At 50.2% G+C, this 20,049-nt stretch overlaps 1 protein-coding gene across 5 annotated transcripts in view; it reads right to left on the reverse strand.

The window, feature by feature from the left end:
- The window catches only part of GTDC1 (glycosyltransferase like domain containing 1), a 28,576-nt gene that overhangs the window by 1,778 nt on the left and 6,749 nt on the right, over nucleotides 1-20,049 (reverse strand). For 4 of the 5 annotated variants that reach the window (XM_061563416.1, XM_061563413.1, XM_061563414.1 and 1 more), the window contains 8 exons: nucleotides 19,710-19,877; nucleotides 18,566-18,742; nucleotides 14,571-14,638; nucleotides 13,998-14,133; nucleotides 6,413-6,522; nucleotides 4,416-4,560; nucleotides 3,756-3,826; nucleotides 2,506-2,597 (listed from right to left, as the gene is read on the reverse strand). In XM_061563416.1, coding sequence (XP_061419400.1) covers nucleotides 2,506-2,597; nucleotides 3,756-3,826; nucleotides 4,416-4,560; nucleotides 6,413-6,522; nucleotides 13,998-14,133; nucleotides 14,571-14,638; nucleotides 18,566-18,742; nucleotides 19,710-19,877 — 967 coding nt within the window. Of the gene's footprint in view, nucleotides 1-2,505; nucleotides 2,598-3,741; nucleotides 3,827-4,415; nucleotides 4,561-6,412; nucleotides 6,523-13,997; nucleotides 14,134-14,570; nucleotides 14,639-18,565; nucleotides 18,743-19,709; nucleotides 19,878-20,049 lie in introns of all 5 variants that reach the window. The other variant, XR_009755980.1, reaches the window with a different exon arrangement.

The following is a 20,049-nucleotide window of genomic DNA, read 5'->3' on the forward strand; positions in this document are numbered from 1 at the left end:
TTACTGTTCCACCTGAAGACGGAAGCTTGTGTTGCCTCCGTAACGTCGTGATTTAATTTATTTTAAATTTTTTACCTACGTGACTTTACCAAAAAAAACAAAGTATGAATCCTTGCAGTCACGAAAACTTCACATCTAGAATTAAGCGTTTATGTGTGGCTGCTCACCAAAGGAATCTAAAGGTCCTATGTATGCATGTTGAACTTCTTTTGCACCGTACGTTGCCAACAGTGCTAATCGGAGGTGCGGGAGAAAGGACAAACTAAATACAAAGCAGTTCTAAAGGAATTTGTTTTCAATCTATATTTAAAAGTGCATAGCTCCAGTGGCTTCCGAATATCCTAATATTTTCCTGTAGTTACAATGCTCACCATTGGATCCTTTTGCACGGGGAAAACTAAATTTGCAATCCAGCTCACGACAAGGAAGAGCTTAGCTCTCCCGATGCGTTTTCGGGTCGTGCCGAGTATTGTGCGACACTAGGTGTTACGTTTCACGCCACATTCTGGGAACTCAATCGTTCCCAAAGAATCTCCCCCCCACACATCCGCGGCATGAGAGGGAATTTGCAAACCTAAAACACGTGCGAATTGCTCTCCCGAGAATGTTCGTCAAATGTACGACCGCGTAGGATCGCGCGGTTGTGCTGTATCGTCCTCCCGATGCGTTGTCACGAACTGAACAGTTCGGTTCCTGAACAAGCTCCCAGCACGTGGGCTGAAACGTGAAAGCCTACGTGAGTTGGTCTGCGATTTCCTCGAGGGACATTTTGGTGACGGTAAACTTTTCGGCGGGGCATGCATTGTGGGGGGCTTTATTGACGGGCAGTAGAGGGCAGCAGTAGCAGCACCAACATCCATTATACTCTACTGTGCTCCCACACACATGCTCCCTGCAATCACCGACCAGCATGGTTAAGTCTTGTCAAATAACCCCTACGGCCCAATCGGTGTGGGGCGGGACCTCATCTAGCAGTGGATTGATAAAAGGGGCATCCATGCGTGGACAAAGTTTAGGCCGACCTTCTTGGGGTTCGGCAGTTGGAAGCAAACCCATGACCACTCGTTTTGTGCGTGGCGGGCACCCGTCGAGGCTCAAGCCTAAGCTAAGCTTCTGAGATCTGACAAGATCGAGCGCATTCCACGTGATTTGGCCGCAGGAATAATCGCACAGAGCGTGTTGTTCGGGCCGGGTGGGTGGTGGCGCACGCCAATAATCCAGCGCCGGTGGATCGCACGGACGTTGCAAAGCTCCCTTTCTCCCGCGGGCGTCGAGGTGGCATATACCCTTGGCTCGCCAGGAGAAGGCAGTACAGAAAAACATGTGGACTCCACTCATTGCGACAGTTTGGCAGCGTGGGTTTTCTCCGGGCTCTCCGGTTTCCTCCCACGTGTAAATCGCTCATTAATTGCCCGCTAACAACTGTTGGTGGCGGCTCAACGCGTGGCTGCCTTCCCCGCCTGTATGTGGTGGCGTGGATTTTTCTCCGGGTCCTCCGTTTTTGTTTTACCTCCACGTTTATACTCAACGCACGTTTAGAAGTATTTGGCTTATATACATTTCCACGTGATAAGCTACAACGTTAAGCTGTCATTTGTGATAGCCACGTCGCTTCTGAAAAATAGCTATATAGCTCAGTGGGCCTTACCTGGTAAAAAAAAACACTTTTTTTTGTTATATGGTTCCTCACATCTCCGAGTCGTTTTCTCTCTACGAGATTGAGCGAATACGGTGTGCATTAGAAATATAAATGATTATGTGTTGTTGAGGTTGACTCTAATAAACACAAAGGGAAACCAAATACATTTTTTTATAATATTTAGTTGCGCCAGCCTGTGGTCCTTCTGGGGCCATTGCTTTCCAGCAGCGGAGAATGATGGACCAACAACTTTTATATTATTTGTACGCGGTGAAACAAGCCAAGTCTTACGTAACATCTGCGAGCTTTGATAAATTTGTGCCAAAACATATGAAAGCATGACCTCGACTTGACAATATGGATTTATATAGCATCTCAAGATGCTGTACAGAAACAGTGGGCCATATTTAATGTCTAGAGGGAGGCAGTCATAGGTCTCTATGCAGGACTGGGACCCTATGTGGGTACATGGGTTTGTGTGTGAGGCTATCGATCCTATGTTTAGCTATGGGTCCCGCTATTTTAGTACATGAGTCTGAGTCTTTATCGGGCATGTGGTTAGACCAGAGGATGCCTTTTGGTGTCCTCTGTTCTAACACCACTTGAAACGAGGCTCAAAAGAAAGCTCTCTGGTGTGGACCAATCACTTTCAAATACAATGCATATATTATCAGAGTGTGTTTTTTGTTTGCATTCTGACCACAAGTATTGTAATGCAGACATGATTCCTTGTAAAAGGTTTCAGTTTGTGGTTTTAACATCTTAACACCTGTTTTGTCGACAGAAAAAAAAGGGGAAAACCTATTCTCATCGTTTCACCTATTTACGTTTTATTTCCCGTCAACCGTGAGCCGACAAAAACCAACCTTGACGGAGCGCTGCCGCAGTGAGGCAGGCCTCGCACACAGATATCTCAGCTGCTTCAGCAGCTGCGCGGGTGTCCTGAACAGACACTGAGCTGCGAGGGGGGGAAAAAAAAAAACACAGCGCACGCACGCGCGCACGTAAGAGACTTGTATACCAGTACAAGCAATTGTAATAATTCATGTCCCTTTGTAAAGCCACGGCTGGGTGAAGGCTTCCCCCACGCCGTGGGGGTTTCATCTATCACGCTTCACACTGGTCAGCTATGGGTCGGTGAAGGTGCTGAAGGTCAGAGCGTCCCAGGACAGGTTCAGATATCGCTCGTCGCTTAAGGCTACGATATTTTGACACGGTTATTTTAAGGCACATTCACAAGTCACGGAGGTGGGAAAAGCAATAATTCGTGGAGATGTTATGGAGTAAGGTGGGCGTAGCACCACTCCCTCCCACCCCACCCCACCCCATCTTCCCTATGTACATTTTGAAAAGAAAAATAAAGGAAGCGCCAAATCGAATGTTTCTACAGCTGTTTCATTGACTTCATCCATTATTTAATGGACTTTAAAAAAATTGCTAATGTTTTAATCACCGTGACACCTCCGTGGCAAAATCGTAGCCTCGCCTGTCGCCAGATGTTAGCCGTGGCAAGGAATCTAAGTCAGGGCGCCGGGTTCGTTGCTTAGTGCGCGAACCGCTGTGCCAGTGAGGCAGGCTGGGCACAAAGATTTTGCAGTTGCTTCAGCGGCTGTGTTCGGGTTCTCAGACTGTAGGGGCAAGTGCTCTTCGCGAGTAGCACCTATGAAGGTCGGCACGGCACACGAGGCGGTGGGTGGCCAGCACCACGCCCGGCCGCATTTGTCTCCCCAGTGGCGATGTTTACACACCGCACCAGATACTCATTTCCACTCCTATTACATATACACTGTACCACTCGCCCTACTATTGATATACAGGAATCATCCTGTACTTGCCCTACGACTTAACCGTATACTTATAACAGGTCATCATATCCACAGGTTATCGTCAGCATTACTACACTGCCTTCACTTAACTCATTTGTACAGACATTCTTCATTTATTTTTAGGCCTTAATTCCTCCTATTAGGTGTTCGGGAGAGTACTCTCTCGAGTGGGGGCCCTTCCCACAGCAGTGACGGCGTGAAGCGCAGCAAATTGCAGGGGATGCGCCTTTACCCTCAACACACAGTGTGCTGTGAAGCAAGGCGGGGTGACCTTACCGGGGTGACCTTACCGGGGAAGATCTCGGGATAGACCAGGGCGTCGGGGCAGAGAGGGTAGCATCCGCAGTGTGCCGCTTCAAGCCTGCGGATACCACACTAAAAAATTAAACGACAACACTCTCACCGACTCCTGGGCTACAATTACACGGGTGGCATTTTCCCCGATTCATCCACTACCTCCACGCCTCTGCCTGTCACCCTATCTACACCTCTGCCTATCTCGCGAGTCACTTTTATTCCTCTCAATGCATTTCCACTGCTGCCCTACATTTAGCCGCCATTAAGGATGTGTTCCAGATATTCGGATTAAACTGGGGGGGGGGGGGGGGAAATACAGAAAAATCGGGCTTAGGTACAAGGTTTTGGATGATTCAAGATGCCTGGCCAGTGTGTACAATAGTTGGCCAAATAAACACTCGGTTACAGGGGCTCTCTCTTGAGCTTTATGCGGTGGGAGGCCCTTTGCAGCAGGCCAGCGGTTGGCGAGAGCAAGACTTCGGCAGGGCCATCCCGTACTGGACGTCGGTGAAAAAGAGCTTCACAGCTCATCGGATTCCTCCGGCCTAAATAAATTATTCTAAATGCAGATTCTGACCTCTACCACGAAAGAGATAGATCACGAAAAAAAAAACCAAAGAAGAATAAAAAGAAAAGGAAAACTCGAGACTTGCATGGCAACGCCGAAGAACTCGTGTTTGGCAGTGGAGACGGCGACGTCCGCCGCCGCGAGGACTCCGTAGTAGTCCTCCCGGCTCGCCTGGAAGCCCCAGTGGAGGATCTCGTCCGTGAGCCGCCTGCGAGCCTCCTCGAAAACAGCTGACGGGGGAGGAGACAAAAAAAAAACCGCAAAAAAAAACCACGCGCACACCGTTACGGGAGTTGTCGCTCGCACGAGAAAAGGCTCGGCCGTCACCGGCGGCTTCGGGAGAGAGCGCCTTCGTCCAGCAGTGGATTGATCGTGGTCAACGGCGGCGGCGACGACAAACAACGATTGAAGTTATTTACACCATTGGAACCTCATTTGCCAGTAAAAAATATGAGAATTGGTTTTTTACCCTTCTATCTGGCAACAAAACTGACACCTTTTTTACAAGGAGTCATGTTTGCATAGACCACAATACCTGCAGCCATAATGCAAAAAAAACATAACTCTGATATTATGGCTGCAGGTATTGTGGTCTATGCAAACACTGACTCCTTGTAAAAAAGGGTGTCAGTTTTGTTGCCAGATAGAAGGGTAAAAAAACAATTCTCAACGATTGAAGTTGTCGCTTGCCGCGCTAAAGAAGCCCGCCGCACAGTAACGCGTACCGCAGAGGGTGTACGCCATGTGCACATCGGCTGTGTGAATTCGACTGCTGGATGAAGGGCTGCCCCACACAGTGTGTTGGCCATGGGGGCTTGTTTGACCATACTTCACCAGCCTGGCCAGTGTGGAGGTGGTCAAGGCGGAATGATTAAAATGTAAAATGTTTTAAATACAATCAGGGGCTAGGGTTTTATCACGTGTGAAAGCACACGCAGTGGCAAGAATGGGTACGGCTGTGGGGAAGGCGGAGTGGGGGGTTGGGAGGTGAGGGGGGGGGGCACTTCCTTTAGACCTGGACACATTATGCTGGCCTCAGCACAACACAGCGACCCATCCATCCCACTGATATCACGCACAAGTTACAAGTGCACCACTGCAGTTAGCTTAATCAAAGCAGCTCCACGCCTCATTTCACAACCCGTATCGAGGCTGCCCTTAATGAAGGTGGAATTAAAAGGGGGGGGGGGCGGTGGCGGGGGGGCGGGTGGGTGCGCGATAGCCGACAAGCGTCGGGTAAATGGGATTGCTCCGGTGTTCTGAAACGCCGATGACAGCAGCAGCAGCATCAGCAGCAGCACGCTCCGCAACCACCACGTGCGTGCCCCCCCCCTCCGCCCACCAGCCCCTTTTCCCCCCCACAATTCTCGTCCCCCCCCCCGCCACTAACCACCCCACTCCGCCCCAGCCATTTAGCCGGAGCGGCAAAGTTAATGGCAATTCGGAGCCCCGCTTTACTAGCCGACTGGAAAAAAACACACGGGCGGCAGACGACGCGGGGGACTTTTACTCGACAGAACCGGCGAGCGTTGGCGGGAGGGAGAATTCCGAGAGCTGTGACCGTTTCTCCAACCCAGGTCGTTGTCCAACTGCGTTGGGACGGTGACGAGCGGGAGGGGGGGGACTTTTATTTTATTCTGCGTACCGAAATCGCCTTTTTTGCGAGGGAGGTTTGTTTTTCATGCGATGAGCTTAAAAAAAAAAACGAGGCGCAATGGCCAATGAATCAGAATATATATTTATGCTGGAGGAATCCGATGAGCTATAAAGCTCTTGTTCACAGATGTCCAGTAGGGGCAGGGTAAGAACGTTACAACAAACAACAACAAAAAACACGACGGCAGTGCAAAGTACAAGAAAGGTAAACAAATCACTCAAACACAAACAAATACAACACGAAACCATCCCCAACCTATCAGACAAAGTCCACTGAAATGTTAACTTATTTTTCAAACACGACTGGGCCTATCGCATATGATAGCTCAACAAAGTGGCATATCATTTGGACATTTGTAGCAGCAAAATCATCGAAATGGTCTAAACGTCAATGAAGAGGCGACATGCGCAGGTGTGGTTATTTACATGGCACCGTGGTGTAGGTTTCACCCAGAACGGAAACTCTGAACGAGCAGCCCGCTTCCTTCAGCTTGAACAACGTCTCGAAGAAGAGTTCGGGATTCTTATCGTGTTCCCTGTAACAAACAGAAATAATGATAATAAAACACGTTAATTTAAAGAAAAAGAAACCCGTGACCTTTTGAACAAAAAAAATGCGCGCACGCAAACAAAATGACTGTCCATGAAGAACAATAAAGACAAGAGATTTACTTACATTGGAAATAAATCAAAGCTAAATAAACCAAGAGCGAGGAGACATTTTTGCATAGGTTCCTTTCTAAGCATCTGCTGCAAATTAAGCGCTGGCAGTCGTCTGGATGTCCCAGTGACTGCGTGGCTCAGCATCCAAGGGCAGAGAGAATTTCGGGTCCCCTCTCCCCCCTCCCCGCAACCCCCAAAGGTACTCTCCGCCAACTTCAAACATCCCCATTATTTTCCAAAATGTCCGCCTCATAATTCCTGCCCGCCAGCCTGCCGTATTTACATTACGGGGGCGTGCGCGTAATAATGAGCCCTGCGAACGGCGGTGCGCAAAACGCCATAATTCTCCGTCCGCCGCAGTGATGGATTCTAATAAGCGCTTTTCCCATCATGGCCTAGGATTACCTTAATTGTAACTTGAAGATTAATTGCTCTGCTGTCCCCCCCCCCCCCCTCTCTCGCTTTGATCTGCTGGTAATACCTCGCGCGTGTTAATGAGCGTTATTAAGGGGGGGGGGGGGGGTAACTGTTCGTCGGCGTGCGGGATTAGCACGCTTCCCCCGAGTAGTGGCAGCTAGGCAGGTGGGCCCTAAACAGAACTCGTCAGCTTTCCGAAAAAACCGCCTCCATCTCGCGTCCCACGTCACTGGTCCCTCTCCCGCCGGGTCCACGTTCGAACACGGCTTTGCCGTGGGGGCGGCAAAAAGCCAGCCGCAGATCGCGAAATGTGGTGGGTGCTGCGCGCCCGGCTTCGATGCGACTCTCAAGGTGAGACTTTCGCGGTGTGTCTGCCCACTGACGAAGTTACAATTTTACGAGTCCTATAAAAACAAACTTACAGTAGCAGCCCGGTGCGAGAGTACAAACCGCGCCGTGGAGGGGGGGCGGGGGGGGTACAGAAAACTCCGCGGCAATGAGTCCCGAAACGCTGTGCACCCGAGGTTAGAGGAGGAGGGAGATTGGGCTCCCCCACCCCCCCCATCAACAGCGTCGAGGTCAAAGTCTCGCGTATTTAATCGAATCTCAAAGGTGCAAAATTCCCACAGGGGTTTTTGTGTGCCGCTCACCCTATTATTCTGTGAGTTTCCCCATGAAACTGAGAAGGAACTTTTGCTCCCCGAGTTCCACGTGACAATTTCTTCAATGCCATGCACAAACCTTGTACTTCTCAACGTTCATCCGACAAAGTCCCATCACAAGGGAGAAACACAAACAAATAGACATTGTTTTTGTTGTTGCCCGTATTGAAACGGCCTGAAAACTCATTTTCCCTGTACAAGAATACGGGTAAACCGTATGGGTTGACAGCTATGCATGCACTGTCAGCTTGTCTTTGAACACTGCACAAAGTTAAGGACTGAACTCAGAATTCCTCGAGGCGTGTATATTTTGGGAAGCCCCTCAACGTCATTATTTCTCGTGCACGACATCGCACGGTATCTCGCGTATCTAACCGATGGAATGCATCTTGATATTTCTCGAGTGACGCGAGTACAAGTAATTTTTGGTGAGGATTTAAAAACTCTCCAATACCGTACTCCTCGGGGAAGGCGTATTGCTTCCGTCGGCACAACGTTTGCAAGAAGCTTCTGTGAGGTGGCTGGGGTGTCTTTCAGGGGTCAGAGAAATCAACCTCTGCGTGTGAATCAGGGCAACTGTGCGTAACTAAATCGGATTCCCAAGCGTGACAAGTTGCTAGTTCTTAGGCCAGTCTAAAATGATTGCACAATTATTATTTTTATTTGCTCTTCATTTGGCTTATATCCAACCGTGAGAAGTAACGGCAGTTTCATATGAAGCGTACAATATTTGCAGCGTATTGGAATGTGTGCTCCTAATAACTAATAAAGGCATGACGGGGGTCGAAGTGAAAGTGACCTCCGGGGGGAAATTACGTAACACGGCGTTACGATAGCATAGCGATGATAGCACAACAACGATAGCACGATAGCATACTGAGAATAAATCTGGGGAAAATACAACTAAAAATGTGTTTTTTTTCTCTAAACAATGATCCTAAGGAGTGTTCGTTCACCTTGACTTTGATCAGAATGAAACTGCCCCGAAGATGAAAACGTTATAAATTATTAGCACGGCAGCTCACGTAAGCCGCCTTTCTTCACAGCTATGCTCCAAAGACCGGTAATAAATCCGCATTAAAGCAAGCGATAAAAAACGGAATGCTAATTGATACCGGTTACACGTTACGTGCCGTGTGCGCCGAGGAAAAGGTGCAAAACTCTGCACCGTGGAGCATCAGGGGATGATGCACCTCGCGCGTCGAACGGCAGGAGAGTGCGCACACCTCACCTAATGAGACTCGTACCCTCTGGCTTCACTACCGCGCTTGCGCTAAACGGCTGCAAATTGAATTCCATTCTCCCCCCCCCCTCCGCCCCGAGGGTTCCTGCGGTCAGTTGCGGGCTGTGCTCTCTGAAACGCGAGGCTAATTTTTCTCGCTCTCCACCGCGCCCTTTAACCGGCGTTCGTTTTAAACCGTTTCTTATTACGCGCGCACGCACGTGTTAAAAAAAGTGCGCGGCGCGCCGACGCGTGCGTTGTGCCATTCGTTTTACACGCCCATGCGGGGAGCGTTTGTAAATTCTGTAATTAGATATTCACGGCGGGCATTCATTCAGTTTCCTACGTCGTGCGTAACAAAACGTAGGTTAACCAGACACGTCTATTTTATATACGTAGACATACATATTGTGCATTAACATTACACCGTTTTATACACGCGAACATGGCATTTGCAAATTCCATAATTCGATATTTGCGACGCGCATTCAGCTAACGACATGGTACGTATGTATGATGAACTTCTTTCGCACCGTATTACAGCGTAAGTTAGTAGCACAGCCAGTTTTTCTGTTGCCTTCTGTAAAATGAACAGACAAAAAAAAATCTGCGGCTTTAAAATACACACGTACACATCTTTCTGTTTCTACTTAACACGTGCCATCGGATGGCCGCGGGTACTGCATTAACGGCTCATCTGTATTGCTCAGAATTCACTCCACATGGCCGCGGCATTACAAGTGCAGCTCCTTCTCCCGTGCGCACATTAACGCAAAATAAATCCCTCGGGTCGGCGGCGCTTGCCCCCTCCTCCTCCTCCGCCACCACCACCGTCCTGGCGTGGCCTCCTGCGACGCGTCACGGCGCAGAGCGATGCTTAACCTCTCCCTACCGGGCGCGCGCGAGCGAGCGTGTGTGTGCGCGGCGCGTCGAGAGAGTCATCAGTCCGGTGACCGGGTCACGCGGTCCGTCCCCTGCCTTCCAGGCAGAGTGGAGAAGCCACTTCATTTCGCTCCGTACAGCGCGAGAGCACTCTCGCGTTGCGAGACTCACGAGCGAACTTCCAAAATCGATGGCGTGACGACAGCTTCCTCCGTCGGGCGGGAGATGAGTAGGGACATGGAGGGGGGCCGTGTCCCCCACTCACGCTTCAGCGAGGGACTCCAGAAGCCAAGGGACCGAGTCTGCAGTGTGAATCTCTGTTCCGGTGCCAGACCCGTTTGTTTGTAACGCGGGCAACGCGCAACACCGCTGGCTGCTTGTGGCAGTCAAGAGGTGTCACGGTGAAAAATAAAATTCTCGCAACGATTCAGGGTCACGACTCGGCCTGTGCGAACGATCCTTTGCTAACGTTGCAGCGAACGCAATGGTCAAACGTACAATTAATCGCATGTACATGTTTTATTTACCGTGGGCATCAAAATCATTGTTTATCGATAATAATGATAAACAGTTCCTTGGACACTGACAAAGAAAACTGAACAAAAACTGAAAAGTGCGCATAGAAGCACAGAAAGACGCACGTTTGGAATTGTTTCGATAGAAAGAGGACCTGATGGATTTGAGAACATAAGCAAATTAGGTCCATCGTACTGACCGTGATGAAACGCAAGTGGAGAAGACGTGTCTCTAACAGGGACGATGAGCCGGTGATTGAGACTAACAATAGTGGCAGCTAAAGGAGAAATAAACACGCTCAAGAGATGACGTGCACAATGGACATGGAGCGATGAAATCAACTCGTACGCAGGTGCGGGGTGAATCGTCACAATGCAGGGCCGCGAGAGGTGGCGAAGGCATGGGGAGACTTTGATCCAGCAGTGGATTGACCACGGCTGATTTTTGCGATTACATTTTTCCCCTCGTTATCGTGCGGGATACGTTCCGGAGATGCTCGTGAATAGCAAATTTCGCGTATCATGATATTGGCCGACCAAAATTGCCTGAAATAAATACGTAAGCAAGCTTTACATGAAAATGATCTCATCACTTTATTTTTCTCTGTCTCTCGATGCAGTCACGTAGAGTTCCATATGCGTTTGCGGATGGCCAAAATCGCAGATGGCTAAAATCGCAGATGGCCAAAATCGCAGATGGCCAAAATCGCAGATGGCCAAAATCGCGGATGGCCAAAATCGCGGATGGCCAAAATCGCGGATGGCCAAAATCGCGGATGGCCAAAATCGCGGATGGCCAAAATCGCGGATGGCCAAAATCGGCAATGGCCAAAATCGGCAATGGCCAAAATCGGCAATGGCCAAAATCGGCAACGGCCAAAATCGGCAACGGCCAAAATCGGCAACGGCCAAAATCGGCAACGGCCAAAATCGGCAACGGCCAAAATCGGCAATGGCCAAAATCGGCAATGGCCAAAATCGCGGATAGCCAAAATGGCAAATGGCCAAAATGCCAAATGGCCAAAATCGCGAACGAGTGAATGCCGTATTGTGAAAAGGACCGTCCATGCCGGGCATTTCTGAGTGCCGTCAAGGTGACCTGAACAAACGTAATCATTGACGTCGCTGGCATGGCCACTTTTACAAGATCTACGAGACAACGACAACTGCCATTCGCCACTAAGTGGCGGTGACATCACCAGGGTGCTTATGCCAGGCTATGTGCACGTTAAGGCCAAGTAAAGTGTCAAACCGCCCGCTGGCAGGAGGTCACGGAACAGACCCAGGTGCCATGGGTCGACTGACTTGAGGTGACCGGCCGATGCGCCACCTGAGACACATGCCGACTCACTCCCGTATCAGATCAGAAGCGGGCAAAGTGGTAGGCGGGGGGGGGAGGGGGGGCGTGGGGGGAAATAAATAAATACTTCAATATCTGTCGTGGCCACGTGCTCTGCCGAACGACGACGACGCTCCGAGCTGTGGAACCGCCGTTGCGTCGCTCCGCTCAGAAACGCTCAATTGGCCAGCGGAGCGGCGCCAGCGCTCCATAAGCCGCCTCGCACATCAACTACACGAGGGGTCCAATGTCCAAATGAGATTATGCCAGCCATGCGAGAATATATGCCGCAGTAAAATAAAATAAAAAATCAAGTAACGGTCGGGCAAAACATGCAAAAAGCAGATTACTCTGTTTTGTCCATATTCATTTTCCAAATCTTCCGGGACGAGAAAGCCAATTCTGCGGTGTACTTTAACGGCTGGTTGCACTTCGTGTTTTCGCCCCGACATCAAAAGGCCGATTGCAGCGAAATGGAAACGCGGGGACACCGGTGCGATCCGTCCAATCCTGTAATTACCGTGCCGGGCCCGGCGCACAATTGACTTGTCACACACACAAATCTCGCGACAGCGCATCGGGAAGGTGGTGGGGTTGGCAACAAGCGCGGATTGGAGGGGGCGGGTGTGGGAGGGGGATTTATACGAAGATGAAAAAAGCATCAAGTGGCTTGCTGCTCCACGCTCAGAAGTGTCTCCCGCACGGGATTTCCATCACGTACCAACTCGACCACAACCAACACACCCAACCACTCGGCCATCCACCCACCCAGCCACCCAGCCACCTGCTCAGTTAGCCATCAACGCATCCACCTACCCAGCCGGCCAGCCACCCACTCAGCCAGCCATCCGCCTACCCAGCCACTCAGCCAGTCACCCAGCCATCCACTCACCCAGCCATCCACTCCCCAGCCACTCAGCTACCCAAACCCAGCCACCCAAACCACAACCTACCCACTCGGCCGCCCCTAAACGCAGCCATTCAACTGCCCAGCCACCCATATCACAACACATCCACCCACACATCCACTCTGCCAGCCACCCACTCACATAATATATAAAAAATGTTGGTACATTATTTAACACACGTTGTAATGACTGCTCATGCGTGCACAAACTGACTGATCCGCAGCAGTGTCCTTTGAATTTGCGAGCTTCGTGTGAAGACGATGACATACAAATTGGGGACTGACCAAATTGCGAGACAATCTACAATGAAGCGATGGGTATCGCAGCTTTTCCTCACACACGGCGAGTGAGAGCCACGGCAGAGGGCACGACAAACACAGATCGCATTCCCGCTCATTCTGTTTGGCGTTTAATATTCGCGTAAAGTTTTTGTTGTATGACCTCCCCCTTTTAAGCAAGGTCACGGCTACAGAGTCGCACCCACCCACCAAACCCACCAACTCACCCACCAAACCCACCACCCTCCCACAACCAACCAAACCACCCTTCCAATTTCATCGCTCTCCCTCCCCGCTTTGAATTTTTTATTTTTTATACCTCCGCTGATTTTCTCTCTCTCTCTCTCTCCCCCTCGCTCTCCACGGCCGTTTGCGCCTCTGCGCGGGCAGCTGTAATCCCAGCTCTGTTTAAATTTCACTTGCGTTTGATGTCGTACTCCAGAGATTAGAACGCAGGAGCGCAGGGCGGCGTGCGGAGCCGTGTGTGTGGAAGCGGCAGCCAGCATTGTCAACACGGGGCTGTCTCCGCGAGACAGGCGGGCACTCGGGCGAGCGAGCGAGCGGGGCGAGAGTGGGTAGTTGGGACGGGAGGGGATGTGGCGAGTGGGGTTGAGCAAGCGAGCGAGTGAGTGAGTGAATGAGGAAAAGTTGCATGCAGCTAGAATGGCAGGCAGGCAGGCAAGGCTTGCCTTCCCCCATGGCCTCTCAAGATTGAGCTGTCTCCTACACGCACTCTTTTCAAACAATTCCATCCCTGCACCTATACAGCGGTGGACGGCGGCGTAGCCGGTGAGCGTTTGTGTTTCCGCGTCGAGCCGCTCGCGTCGGATCGTTTGTCATCGTTTTTTCTTTGTTTGGCGAAATAAAACGAGGCGTCGGCGCGTAAAGCACAGCGCAAAAAAAACACACGCCGGGCAAAACTTTCGCGACCGCTCACGACGACCGCGTCAAAAATGTAGCAGAGTTTCAGCTTGTGCAAGTCGAAAAAAAAAAAACATTTGCACAGCGGAAGAGAAAATTGCGATGATTGATTTATTTTCTTTCTTTCGTTCTCTATCTATCTCTCCATCATGCGGAACAAATAATAAAAAATTTAAATCGCGAAAACAAACGCAGTAAGCGTACCAGCGGTGAGGCCACAGGATGTGAAGCGGCTGAGCTCCGCTCGGACGACGAGGAGAAGGAGGAGGCAAAGACGGTCCGGAAGCAGCGCAGGGAATTTTCTCATAATTCACGACTGGCCCAGTCATGTCCGGGTCGCCTGTACACACCGCATCGCCACAGCGTTCACAACACTTATTATCACACTTAAAATATTAATAATAATCACGAAGCAGCCCGTTTTCTAGAGCGCAATTCGCACAAGGCCTCAAAGCGCTTTACACAAATCTTGAGCGATGGAGAAAGCTTGTAAAAGCAGGTGGCGAGATGTTGACTACCTCGCCTGGTATGCAGGAGGTCGTGGGTTCGATGCCGACCCTTGACACCTGTATATTTGGAGTTTGCGTGTTCTCCCCGTGTTCGCTTTGTTTACTTAAGCACGCAGAAGCAGTCATCGGCAGAGGACAGGAGGAAGGTCTCGAGCCCGTATTTGAGGAGTGGCGGGAGAGCTGATAGCACGAAAGGTCCGGGGGAAGGGAGTTCCAGACCACGGGGGGCAGAAGAGGCGAGGGAAGGCACCGAGGGCAGGCAGCACACCTTGGCGGGGAGAGTGGATGTCGGGTTCCGTGCTCCCAAACGCATCGTCCGGCTCACCCTGAAAGAAACTTGTTCCATCAAACGAGGTGCAAGAGAATCAGACAATCTCCTTGAGCAATACCTCGGTGTCTACACTATTCTAAACTATTTTTTATTTTATTTTACCAGGCAAGGCTCCACTGAGCGACATTGCTCTTTTGCAGAAGCGACCTGGCCGCAAACGATAGCCCGACGAAGTGGCTTATCACGTGGAAATTTATAGCAACCAAATACTCTAGAATGCACGTTGGAAGACCCGGAGAAAAATCCACACGGCTACGTGGAGAACGTGCAAACTCCAAATACACAAGAGTCGGGATCGAACTGACGACCTCCTGTATACCAAGCGTGGTAGTTAACATCTCTCCACCGCGGCAGCGCCACACACAGTGAGGCACTGCCACGGTTGTGTAAAAATCAGCACACTGGGCCGACAATGCAGAACTCGCCAGTTTGATTCCATCTCCCCACCACGGCAGTTGAAGCAACGGTGCAAGTTTCTCAAAACCGCCCTCCGACCCCGCCCCACCACCGCCTTTGTACACCCCGCAGTCTAACCGGGGTTAGACCGGGGTTTGACTTCTGGGTAGACATAGACGGTGCGACCACAGTCAGTTGATTGGAAGGCTGTGTGTAGTGGGGTAAAGTGTGGGTACTCGCAGATCCTCCAGCATGGAAGAGTGAGGCCGCATTATCCTCTAGAGGGCGGCTCTCTCGAGCTCCCTCCACTGGAGGGTCCTTCTACTAGCAGTAGCGTGAACTAACTATTGCAGGGCTGCCCCTCTACCTTGGTACCGTGTCGTACATACACGTGCTTCATTGGCGTTGGCACGGATGAAGCCAACAGCATTACACGAAAGAGACATTAGTTGGCACACAACGGCACAATCGCCATTACATAACAGAAATCGGTGGCAGTTAGAACAACACTTTTTCACAAATTTGCTATTCTATAATGAAAGTATATTTTTTGTTTCATGACTTAATGCTAGATGACAAGCAATGAAAGTGTAAGAGCAAAATTGATAGTAAAAAAAAACCAACAACATCTTGTACTGGTTTGCTGGTCATTAAAATAACATGAAAGTCAAATTGGGAGCATCGAAAAACACATTCAAATGTTGTAACATTTGTGAAATTTCAAAGTCTCATTTTATTTTGCCTTCGCAGGACTTCAAAAACGCCCACGTGTTGTTTAAATGTATATATCCAAGAAAACATATTTCGGCTGTATTACGAGACAGGTCATTACATTTCAAGATATATGTTCATTTTAAGTATTGTTACTCGAGCTGGGAGTTTCTTCTTCATAACAAGCTCCCAGGATAACAAATGCACGAGTAGCCAGCACACGTGCGTTTACTGCCGATATCTAAATCCTCATCACCCTGCAGGAGCTCACGCCCACTGCCGTTTCCTTGTCCATCTGTGGGGTGTGCATGCGTTTGGTTTTCTGCAAAGTGTTGGTCAAGTATCGTTTCTTCCGTTTAACCAGATGAGAGGTCAAGAGGAGACTAGGTGCGTCTCATTTGCAAGTGACCTGGGTGACCAAAACGACAAACCGTCGTATACTGGCCCATTTGTATCGTACATTTTTCAAACGTCAACTCGCGTAATCTCGAACATCAGAAAACTGAATAAAAAAAAATAAAAACCAAAGACGTACATTACATAACACATTAGCATGCTGTGTATATGCATTTCTCCAGAGGATCCATATTATAATTGGTTTTTTACCCTTTTATCTGGCAACAAAACTGACACCTTTTTTACAATGAGTCATGTTTGCATAGACCACAATACCTGCAGTCGGAATGCAAACAAAAAACACAACTCTGATAATATAACTCGTGCGCCTTTTGGCGTCATCTGGTCCAACACCATGTGAGACTAGGCTCTACGGAAAGCTGTTTCGGGTGTGGACCAACAACTTCAAGGACAGTGCATACATTATCAGAGTTGTGTTTTTTGTTTGCATTCCGACTGCAGGTACTTGTGGTCTATGCAAACATGACTCCTTGTAAAAAAGGTGTCAGTTTTGTTGCCAGATAAAAGGGTAAAAAACCAATTATCATATTTTTCTACTGGCAAATGAGGTTCCAATGGTGTAAAGGATCCATATTGTTTCGCAAAATAATTTAGCTTCAACAACAACTACAACGGTCGTCATACGCCACGAAGAGACTCTGATATCACCACTCGTGCTTGGCCAGGTGCACTTTGAGGCCAAGTCAAGTGCCGAAGGCTCGCTGGCAGGCGGGTCACGGGTGCAGACGCAAACGTCGCGCGGTGCAGCGGAGGGAACGCACAGCCAGGAGACGGAGCTATGTAATTGGCTCGCGTGCGGGCACACCCTTGTTGTTGTTACATCGCACAACCGGTAGAGGTAGCGACAGACTGGGGGGGGGGGCCTTTGTCCAGCAGTGGATAGATCAAAGACTGACGACGCTGACGGTCGTTTAGCGTCTCACTCCGTGACACAGTAACCTGGCTAAATGACCCATTTTAGTCGACTGTCCAAGCAGCTGACGGTTTGCACGTACGTGCGTGCCGCGTGCACGGGGTGTGCGGGTGGGAGTTATTTTCTCTGACCGTGCCGGGATGTGTTTGAAACTTAAAACAATCACCTCAGAAGTTTCCCCCACTCCCCCTGCCCCCCCCCCCCACCACCTCCCACCAAGAAAGTTTCCGGCAGAGGCGTCCCGAGACCGCCGATTCCCGGCGCTCTCAGTCAAAAGTTTATGCAAACATCCGGTTATCAGCAGGGATCGTCATATCCGGAGAGCGATGGCCACATCACCGAATTGCTGACGTCTGGCCCGTGTAAAGACAGGCTCTCCCTTTGTTGAGTCTCTCTCTCTCTCCTCTCTCTATTTTTACATCTCGTGTGTGTTTTTCGTTTTTTTGCAATAACACTGGCCCAACAGATTCCGAAACTCCTGCGCTCCTCTGCGAGGGGAGGACGTGTTATTGGTTACACGAAAAAAAAATGTTGAAGAGAGAAGAGGGCAACAAAAAAAAACACACACACCACGCACGCACGCGGATTTCTTCGTCTCTAATCTCAGCAGGGAATTACAAACCGGAATCCCTCTCCATAATCTATTATTATTATTGTAAGCAGCCGTTTTATATAAAGCAATGGGGGAGGGAGGAGAGGGGCGGGGGGGGGGTTGGGTGGCCCCATCCGTGCGCGCGCGTTGAGAACTTACGCACGCGCGTCCTTAACATTAGCGGGCCAGACTGATGGATACGGGTGGCCCGATCTGCTGAGAGGCGAGGACGAGTGCGGCATCGACGCCGGGCAAAATGGCGTTGAAGTGAGTGTTCTCTGCCGTTGACCGAGGCACGGCAAAGCTGCCGTCGAAGTTTCGGAGTCTTTGTTTTCCGAACGGACGTCAGCGAAGGTACGCCTCCCGTTGGTAAACTCAAGGTGCTATTGATTCAATGGAGCACTGTGCTATTCGGTTTATAAACTCGCTAGGAACTGCAAGCGAATAACACAAAAGTCAACAGACGCTCCGAGTGGATGATGAAAGTTGTTCGCACTCGCTGGTTACTCTCGGAAACCAGATTGTGTACGATTAGCACGGTTGGCTATGGCCGGTGCGGAAGAAGCTCAACATACATACATACATGTTGTTCTAGGGTTACCATACGGATCTGAATCTAACGTAGTTTATATTGGCAGATTCATACATGATCATTCACCAATGACTCTCATGTATGAAATAATTTCACACATTTATAAATCACCTCACTCATCCCCTGGGACATGCCGTGCACTCCCGGTTGAGAACCACTGCTCTGGACGGTATTCTTGGACTACGATTCAATCATGGCCAGATGTCTCACGGACGACTTGCGCGTCACCCACACTTCACTCCACAAACACATGCGAACCCGCCAATCGATAAACTGCTGCGAACCGATTTATACTGCCTGGGCGGACTTACCGGCTGTCGGAGGGAGGGAAGCGAATAGGGAAATGAAGGACGCGGCATTTCGGACGGATGGCAGCCTCCAAGTCACGAGGCCGATGGTCGGGAATCGCGTTCATGAAACCCGAGATGGAGCCCAGGAATGACTCCATGTTGAACCGCGAGTTGAACACGACCACATCTGCGGCGAGGCTGAAATTGAAAAAAACAGAACGGCAAAAGCAAAGCAGCAAGCCAGCAAGGAAGCGAACGTTAACATTTCGAGAACAAGCTAGTGATTATTATTGCTGATTGGTACAGAGGATTAAGCACAATTAGAAGCTGCATATGAACACACTTCTTGGGAGCAAGGCCAGCTGAGCAGCTTATATCCGAAACACTGTGTTTGTATCAGAAGTTGCTCTTTACTTTCTCCCACCAGTGCAATGCAATCATGTGTTGCCTCTATCACAACCATGCGCAGATAACAAAATAGGCAATATATCTCCATCACACATATGTCTTTCCTCGCAACATTTACAGCACAACCCCTCGGCCGCACGGCCTTAAGGGAGTGCAGCATCATTTCAGCAGCAGTGGTTCAGTACAAGCAAACTCTGGATCGGTTTCGACAAAAGTACTGCTGAAATGACATACGCAGAAGGCCGATCGACCGATAAATTGCATAAGATACTTGATGTGCAGAGACAGATATAATTATACTTTGGGTTGTGGCCTTACATGGGGCACCACGGTGGTGAGATGTTAACTATCTCGCCTGGTGTTCAGGAGGTCGTGGGATCGATCCCTACCCTGACGCCCGCTGTATATTTGGAGTTTGCATGTCTCTCTCCCCGTGGTCGCGTGGATTTTTCTCCGGGTCCTCCGGTTTTTCCCTCGACATTTAGAATGTATACGCCGTTCAAAGTATTTGGCTGCAATAAATGTTCACGCGACAAGCCACTTCGTTGAGGCTATCATTTGCGCCCAAGTCGCTTCTGAAAAAGAGCTACATAGCTCAGCGGGCCTCGCCTGCTAAAAATATAAATAGTGAATTGTTCTACGTGACGCGCGTTTGTACCCAAGCCCGCAGCGCACTTGCAAAGTGGCCCTCCGTCTCACCGGTGCGAATCGACAGCACGGTTGGCCTGCACCCCGCACGCGCCCCAGCGGTACTAACCAGGACAGCACTTGGTTGTATCCGTACTGAAAGTCTCGCTCGTGGGCGCTGCGCACGGGGTACACGAGCTGGTTCTCGTGGAAGTAGAGCACCTTGTGCAGTGGGGCCAGGTCCGGCCGCAGCGCCACGAGCTCCGCAACGTTCAGCACCGAGCTGGCGAACAGCACCCTGTGCAGACGCAAAGACACACGATCCCCCGTGTGGCCTTGAACAGACCGTTGGGGGTCAGTGCTGTCCGTGAGCGGCACCTAAACGCGTGGCCAGCACCACACCCGCCCGCCCGGCTGCCTTTGTCTCCCCGGTACAGCAGATCTCAACGGTGCAGCTGCCAACCGAGGGT

The sequence above is a fragment of the Lethenteron reissneri genome, chromosome 31 (genome assembly GCF_015708825.2).
Source record: "Lethenteron reissneri isolate LAM-NWPU_2019-01 chromosome 31, ASM1570882v1, whole genome shotgun sequence".
Classification (NCBI taxonomy): domain Eukaryota; kingdom Metazoa; phylum Chordata; class Hyperoartia; order Petromyzontiformes; family Petromyzontidae; genus Lethenteron; species Lethenteron reissneri.